This window comes from Phyllostomus discolor, chromosome 10 (genome assembly GCF_004126475.2).
Source record: "Phyllostomus discolor isolate MPI-MPIP mPhyDis1 chromosome 10, mPhyDis1.pri.v3, whole genome shotgun sequence".
Taxonomy (NCBI): domain Eukaryota; kingdom Metazoa; phylum Chordata; class Mammalia; order Chiroptera; family Phyllostomidae; genus Phyllostomus; species Phyllostomus discolor.
The window spans coordinates 91,616,883-91,625,164 of record NC_040912.2 but is presented as its reverse complement, the minus strand read 5'-3'; the positions used below and the strand labels follow the sequence as shown (position 1 = coordinate 91,625,164).

Sequence of the window (8,282 nt, the reverse complement as noted above, 5' to 3'; positions counted from 1 at the left end):
GCAGGTCAGAGATGACCTTGCAGGGAGGGAGGGAGGAGAACAAATACCCCAGCCTCTCTTTTCTAACCCAAAGAGGCCTCCTGCTCAGACTTCCCACTGGCAGGAGCCAAGCAAGACTCAGAGACCAGGGAGCCCGCTGACATGGACAGACAGGACAGGGGCCTCAGGTCGGGGCCCCTCTCACTCAGCGCTGTTCTTGCCACATGTTCACAGCAACGCAGTGTCTGCAGACCAGCTGTAAGCAGGACGTGCTTGGCAGGAGCCCCCCCAGGTAAGTGCAGCCAACTGCAAAGAGGAAGCCCATGTGCTGCTGACCAGTGAGCGCACATGAGCACGGGCTCCACCTCCATCCCAAAGAGTGAACTTTGATATGAATCCCTGCATGTTCTTCACTGGCTGCAAGTAAATAAATCTACCTTCTGACAACCATGTCGAATTTTTTATTATTTTACTTATTTATTTTTAGATAAAGGGGAATGGAGGGAGAAAGATGGGGAGAGAAACATCAATGTGAGAGAAACACTTTGACCATGGCCTCTCATACACACCCTGACCAGGGACAGAACCCACAACCCAGTCCTGTGCCCTGACCAGGAGTCAAACTTCTGAGATGACGACCACCCAACTGAGCCACGTGTGTGAGGGCCACCACGTCTCGTCCTTGAACAGAACACGCCAAATGGCACAATCCTGAGATCAGTAACAATGTGATCCATGTGGGTCAGCCTCCTGGGGCACAGAGCTAGAGTGAGGGGGGCAAAGTGTGGATCTATAGAGGCAATGGAAAAGAACTGGCACAGAATGTATTGTAAAGTTACAGTCAGGGACATTTCATGTTAGGATGGTCCCTTAACAAGAACACAGAGAAAAACAATATGAGGATTTTTACCACCTCCCAGACCTCCCTGGACCACAGAACCGTCTTGCTGGAGAGGCCTGCTCTTCCCTGACCTCGGGCATCATACACATGGATGGAGAAAACGAGCACCACCAGACGGGGCTGACACATGGCACACACAGGCTTTTCATTTGATTTTCCTAAATTTAGTTTTTGAACTCTACACAGTGTATTCTGGCCTGATTGTGCCCATTCAGTCACTCCTTAGCTGTGCTGGCACTGTGGGGGTGGGGGAACGAGCTGGGAGGATGCTCTGGGGAGCTGTTGATGCACAACAGACCAGCCCAAAGCTTAGTAGTTTGAAACAACAGCATTCATTTTTCTTATGAATCTGCAAACTGTGGGGGACGTGGTGGGGATGGCCCATATTTGCTCTCTGCAGCTTTCCCTGAGGCAGCTCTGCTGGCAACTGGAGAGCCCACTGCCCTGTGGCCACACTTGCACGGCTGGCAGGTGGTCTCACTGGCAGATGGAAGAGCAGGCAGGGGACGGGGCCGGGATTCCAGTCCTCTTCCTGGGGCCTTTCAGTGGGCAACGTGGGCTTCCTCACAGCACAGGGGCCACGTTCTGAGGGCACCTACCGTAGAGAGCAAGGCAGCACTGTCCCTGTCACCCTCAGAAGTCAGACCAGCCACTACGCATCAAAGCAGTCACAGAGTCCACGGAATTTCAAGGAGGGGACACAGTCCCCATCACCAAACAGAAGGAGCAACAGAGCAGAGTACAAGAAGCAGAGCTGGGGTAGTGGATATCTTTATAGCCATCTTTGGAAAATACAATCTACCACATTGACAAATCATAGTAAATTAACCAAAAATCCAAATGAATTTGTATTATTTCCAAAACATATGCCACACATTTGAAAGCACACTCAAAATCCGATCGAAAACAGCTGCAAATATGTTTTTTTCAGCTTCTTTCTTGGCATTTTCAATTTTTTGAACAAGTTGCTTATCTAGGACTTTCATTTGTTTCTCCTTTTCTTGCTTTGTTATTTCATTCTTAGCATATTTCTCTTCCAGTAGTTTTTTGTTTTCTGAACAAGTAGCAGAGATTTTCTTCAAGGCCTCTTCCAGACGTCTCTGCTTTTCTGCTGTGTCCTTGTATATGGAATCAGAAAAGTGAGCCCCTCCGTTCTCCTGCACCACTGCCTCGATCAGCCCCACCAGCTCCTGCACTTGATCTTCCTTCTCATCCTCGTCTGTACTTCTGTTGTTGAAGGCACAGCAGTGTAACTCACACTCCTTGATAACAGTTTCTAGGGGCTTGTCTGACTTTGCTATAAACGAAATGAGCTCCTGACCATCCAATGCATCTTTGCCAGTGAACAAGACCACCATGTGCTTCATGGCCTGCTTCCCAAAGATGGCCTTGATCAATTCCACTGTGTTGTGCTCCTCTGTCGTGAAGCGGCCCAGAGGTACAACGAGGATGATGGCGTGAGGCCCGGGGCTGGAGAGGATGACACATTTAGCGATTTCCTCACAGGTGGTCTTCAGTTTCTCCTTGGTGTCAAAGAGCCCTGGGGTGTCCACCACGAGAAGCTTCCTCCCCTCCCAGGCCCTCTCATCTTTCTGACAGCTCTTGGTAACAGACACAGCAGCAATTCTAGAGTCAAATGCTTTTTTCCCAAGGATGGTGTTTGCTGTTGCACTTTTCCCACTTCCGGTTTTTCCCACCAGAACGATCCGCAGAATGTTATCCTGAAGGCCGGCCATGCTGGTTCAAGAGGCTCTGGGTGCAGGTTCCTGCAAGACCCTGAGGAGGGGAAGGAGAGGGGGAGGGGTCAGCTTAGGCAAGTAGGGACCATTCCCAGCCCTCCCTTCCTCCCTGAAACTTTGTACTAGTCTATTATTCACATTGAAACCCAGTACCAATAGAGAGATGATACAGTTCAATTCATACAGAAGAAATAACAGTTTCCCACAGAAGAGCACCAGGGCCAGGCCACTCCCAGGGGAGCACACCACACCTTACAGCTCTGCTCTCTCAGTGCTCCCTGAGCTGTCCCTGATCACACACAAAGGAAGGGAAAGTTTCAGTCCTTCCTGAGAATCAAGTATAATATTGATCCTAAAGGCTAACCAAGATTTCACCAATAAATAAAGCCACAGATGTGTCTCATTTGGAAGTACTAATATAAAAATCCTAAAAAAATTATTGGACACTGAAAAGAGTGATACACCATGTTTAAATATGACTGATTTCAGAAAAAGCTGGGGTGGTTCAATATAAGAAAATTGGTTATTTCAAGGCATCCCATTAATAGATGAAGAAGAAACTAACTAGATGCAAAAAACAATTGATTCAATTCAACACTGACTCATGCTTAAGAATTATTATGAAATTGAAACTAATGGGTACTCCTCTAAAGTTAAAATAATGGATTATAAAGTTCATTTGTACACAAAGGAAATTATTCAGCACCGACAAGAAAAAGAATAAGGAGGGAGGACCAGCTCTACCAGGAGTCAAACACGCAGTTTCTGTCATTACAGCCTCATGGGCTTGGTGCACGAACAGAGGGAACAGAGAAACTGAAATAGAATATTCAGAAACAGACCAAATTAATTGTACAATATTCATTTATAAAACAGTTAATTAGATGTTACCATAGCGTCAATAAGGCTGCATCTCACATCACTGAGGAGAAAGGTGGATGAATAAAGCGACGTGGGGTTGACTGTGAAACCGAATAGAAAAGGAGAAAACTGCCTCCACTGCCTCATGCCACTAGAGTTCAAACACCTCCCAGGTTTAAATAGAAAACTAACCCATAGAAATGATAGAAAAAGCCTCGGCAAATTCTTTGTAACCTGGGAGTAGGGGAAATATTTCTAAGGTTGGACACAGAGTAAGGAAAAGGACTAGTAAGTTTGATTACATACAAATATCACAGATGATGTGAGACAAGAAACACCACACACAAATTAAAGCAAAATTGTCAAATTATGGAAAAAGCATTTTCCCACGTACATCAAGGGGGTGAATCTCCCTATTACACAAACAAAATTAAAAGCTACAGAAACAAATAACCAACAACTTGATGGAAAATGGATCAAAAGATAGAAGTAAACATTCAGAGGAAAAACAGTTTCAATGTGTCTTGAATATATCAAAAGACAGTAACATACACTCATAATAGACAAAAATAAATCAAAACACAAAAATAATATGTTAATAAAATAATTTTAAATCACACCTCTATTTCTGAGGTAAGATGCTGTTTGTCCCCTCCAGGTCTGGCAGAACTGCAGACTGTGCTGAGAGTCAGCCAGAGGGGGTGGGGGCAGCAGGTCCTCCCCTGCACGCTGGTGAGGAGAGAACCACAGTCCAACCCCGAAGAGCAGAAGCCACAATACCTTGTAGAGTCCACGGGCACCTTCCCTTCTGCTACCAATCTCCAATTTCAGCTTATGTGCCTGAACTACCCTGACCAAAATTATGGCAAAAATCATGCAAAAAGCTATTTATTGCATCATTATTTGTAACTGCAAAAACCAAAAACCTATCCAATAGCCACCAGTAGATGACGGTTGAATGAATGAAGGTGTGTTCACACCGGGAAGGACTGGCCAGCTGTGAAAAGGACTGAGAAGTGTCTCCCTGCACCAGAGCGGGGAGACCGCCAGGGTGTCTACCACCAGGGGAAGGAAATAATGTGGAGTTCACCTACCATCTCTCCAGTAAGGGGGATGTGAACATCATCTATAAACTATAACAGGTACACTATTCACATACATGAAAAGGCAACAGCAGGATAATCTGAAAACTAAACCAACACAGAAGTTCCCTGTGTGGGGATGGGAGAGACAGGGTGGGGGGGGACAGGGGCAGGGGCTGGAAGTCGGGTATCCTGGGTGCACGTAGATTTCATAGGTTTGATCTTGAAACCAGGTAGGGAGTTTACCTACTTACACACCAAAAATTATGTTTAAAATACTAAAATCAAGAGCGAATGAGACAAATAAATTCGACTGTATTTTGTGAGGTGGATAAACCCCATAAGGAGCTGGTCCAAGAGACTTGGAAATGCAGTCATTTCATCATCCATCTCCAGTGAGATGTGTCTATACAACAACAACAAAAAATCCAAAACCTGAAAAAATATCTCCAATCATTTTCACAAATCCTCACCTTAAAAGTGTGTGTCTGTGTGCAGTGTGAAGCCCATTGGAAAGGCACAGGGACCGGGATGACCCCAGTGATAATGGGCCCCCTCAGCACCCAGTTCTAGCCTTCAAAGGCCATTTCCCACCAAAGGTCAGGGCTCTGAGGAGAAAGCACCAATTCCAGGGCCAGGCTGGACACGTGTGCGTGGGGCCCACACACCCTTGTCAGCCAGAGAGCCCGGGTGTGCTCACCACTCACTAGCATCTCATCACAGGGACTGGGGGCCACTGCAGGGTCACAGGGACTAAGAATCCAACAGGGCTCGGATAATTTGAGCACTGATAATAATTCCAGTGAAATGAAATGCATCAAATATGTTGAAACCCATGGGGTCATAGCAATGCCTTCTTCAAAGTGGCCCATCGCTCCCTCGGGCATCTGCTGGAAAGCATCTCCCTGCTCTGCACGTCGACACACAAAGGGGAAGAGTCAGGTGTTCATCTGTGTCTCTCATACACCTGCTCCTTGTGGAGATGAGAGAGAGCTTGAGGGGAGCGTTCTTTTCACAGGATTATTCCATCCAATACATGAGGAAGTAATGACAGCATTTGAGGGTCATCACTTGTGACCTTTAATGAGAGTAAGGCAGCCATTAGTGTCGGTTAATGTCACAGACAGACTGGCAACCAGCTGTCATGTGCCTTATGACAGGAGTTCACTGCTGCACCTGTGAAGTGTTCCCACCAAAATCAGTCCACCTTGAACCTGACCAAGCCTCTCCTTAGACAGAAATTCACACGGACACTGGAACGGGAGGAGCAGGTGAGCTGACACCTTTGATGGAACCCACAGAATACACACTGTCTGATTCTACTGGACAAGAGACCCCCCTTTCTTACCCAGAGAAATCTCCCAGACAGCAACAGAGAAGGTGGAAACCAACATATTAATTTAAATTTAAGAGACAACAATTGTGATTTATGGATCTTATTTCGATCCAACTTCAATTTTTAAAATTATGAGAAAAGCAGAAAAATCTGAATGCTACTGGTAACTTTTATAAAAACAATTCTACTTGCTTTTTAAAGTCTGATGATAGCAATAATTTTCAGTGGTTTCAAATATTTATTGATAAACTGAAACAATGTCCAATGCCTGCCTCCAAATAATTCCAGGTGGGAGGGAGTACTGATTTACGAATGAAGCAGATTGGCATCCATTGATAATTGGTGAAGCTTGGTCTGGGTCCATGGAAGTTCCCTGTATTACTCTCTTTACCTTGGGATAAGTTAAAATTTTTCCACAATAAAAAATTTAACCTGGGTGTAGTATAACCTCTACTGAATACTCTGTACCAAGCATTCTGATAAATATTTTTACATCATCTCATTTACTCCCAAAAAATAGCCTGTGAGGAAGCTCCTTTTATTATTCTCACATTTTAAATCTACATCCAAGGATATGTTTATTGATTTTAGAGAGAAAAAAAGGAAGAGAGAGAGAAACAACCACGTGCAAGAGAAACATCAATTGCTTGCCTCCCATACACACCCCAACTGCAGATTGAACCCACAACCTAATTGTGCACCCTGGCCAGGATGGAACCCACAAATATTTGTGTATGGGACAACATTCCAACCAATGGAGCCACCCAGCCAGGGTTATTGTGCTAACGTTTAAAATAAGGGCATTGATGTGGCTGAAAATGCTGAGATACTTGCCCAGGGCCACCGAGCTCACAGCTACAAGGCAGAGCAGGGACCCAACTGAAAGTCCATTCTACTCCTGCCCTCCCTCCTGACAACGGCCCACAGTCCTCTGCCCAGCTCCTCCTCAGCCCCTGACTCTGAAACCTCACCAGTCAGAGCTGGACAAGGAACGAATGGGACAGGTTGTCTCCCAGAGGGAGAACTGCACTGCCTAGGATCCTGATCTTGGCAGTGGACAGAGGCACTTGGACAGCCTGGACTCTATGTCACTGTCAGCCCTGAACACCTGCCCTGGGGACACCAGTTTCCCATCAAGGGAGGAGGAAGGCTCAGCAGCAGCATCAGTGTCTGCTGCACCAGCAAACGCAGGGAGCACCCCTGTCAGCACACGTGAGTCCTGTCAGTATGAGACTCAGGACATTGTGCCCATAACGCAGCCCCTTCCTCCCCTTCCTACCCCCCACCACTACCCTGTGACAGCACCCTCCTCTCACTGTGGGGTTGGCAGTGTCCCTGGTTCCTCCTTGGGCCAATAGCACCTCCTGCACCTGCCCTAGCCCCACTGCCCTCCCAGCCCTATGGCTCAGTTGGGTCTCAGCCAGGCTCACCTTCCCTTCAACCCACTGAGGAGTTCCCGGGTCTTCTCCAATGAAGCTCTTTTAGCTGCTGCTTGTGCTTTAACTGTGAGGAGAGAGTTAGCAGCCCTGAAAGCGCTGACCCAGGAAGCTGAGGTTGGGTGGGGCCAGTGGAGGACCTGTTTGCCTTTAAAGAGACAGAAACAGTGTCCCATAGTTTGGTGGTGCTATAGTTTTGCCAAATTCCAAACTTGTGTTGATGTGCACCAGAATTTCCAAGCTATGTTCAGGATTTTGGATGATGGCAGTGGGTCCCAAAGGCCCTTATTAAATGACCCAAGTCTTGCCCACGCCTGTGTACTGGGAGACAGCAGAGTAATTCTGGAAGGAGGAAGTCAGGCAGGGGACTTGGGGTGTCCTTGGGTGCTGCTAGTGATTCTCTGCTGTGGGCTTTGAGTCCAGTCTTTCAGGAGGGTCTCAGTTCCTTATTCAGAAACTGCAGGGCTCAGTTGCAGACCTGAAGGAGTCTACACCATTGAGAGCCACAGGGAACAGAGGAGGGGGGGTTGGGGAAAAGTCTCTGTGACCACACAGCCTCTGTGGTTTTTTCATATGGTCCTTGCCAGCTTGAACATGCCCCAGGGTCTGGCAGGTGAAGATGCTCCCAGGCAGCAGACACAGTTCCCCTCCCACCCTTTCTGCCTCCCCTACCCCAGGCCCAGACAGAAGCAGCCTCTCTGAGATCCAACCAGGAGATGGTTGCCACAGGCTCTGGAAATGATTTTCAGGTGTCAGGCATGCTGCCAAAGCTCTCACAGCGGATGCGATGCTCTTGTTGTCTGCTGCATCACCATTAAAGCATTGAGTTTTTATTACATACTTGGTTCACTAGATTGAGAAATTTGATCAATGCTTAAGCTTTGGGGGAAGCAATAAGAAGACCAGATGCAGCAGGAAGTTGAGGACAATTGGGGTGGCTACCCATGG

At 47.0% G+C, this 8,282-nt stretch overlaps 1 protein-coding gene across 2 annotated transcripts; it reads right to left on the bottom strand.

Moving 5' to 3' along the window:
* Positions 1–1,526: 1,526 nt before the first annotated feature.
* Positions 1,527–7,497, bottom strand: LOC114508185 (GTPase IMAP family member 7-like). 2 transcript variants are annotated; one of them, XM_028526193.2, is made up of 2 exons: positions 7,329–7,497; positions 1,527–2,656 (listed from the first exon to the last, which is right to left on the bottom strand). In XM_028526193.2, the coding sequence occupies exon 2, from the start codon at positions 2,614–2,616 to the stop codon at positions 1,732–1,734; it is 885 nt and encodes a 294-aa protein (XP_028381994.1). In that variant the 5' UTR covers positions 2,617–2,656; positions 7,329–7,497; the 3' UTR covers positions 1,527–1,731. The 2 variants fall into 2 exon arrangements, with proteins under 2 accessions (XP_028381994.1, XP_035866927.1); XM_036011034.1 differs by lacking the exon at positions 7,329–7,497 and adding an exon at positions 4,101–4,201.
* Between the last annotated feature and the right edge of the window lie 785 nt (positions 7,498–8,282).

Coding starts and splice junctions, on each gene's coding strand:
- LOC114508185 (XM_028526193.2), bottom strand. CDS start 2,616: ATGGCCGGCCTTCAGGATAACATTCTGCGGATCGTTCTGGTGGGAAAA.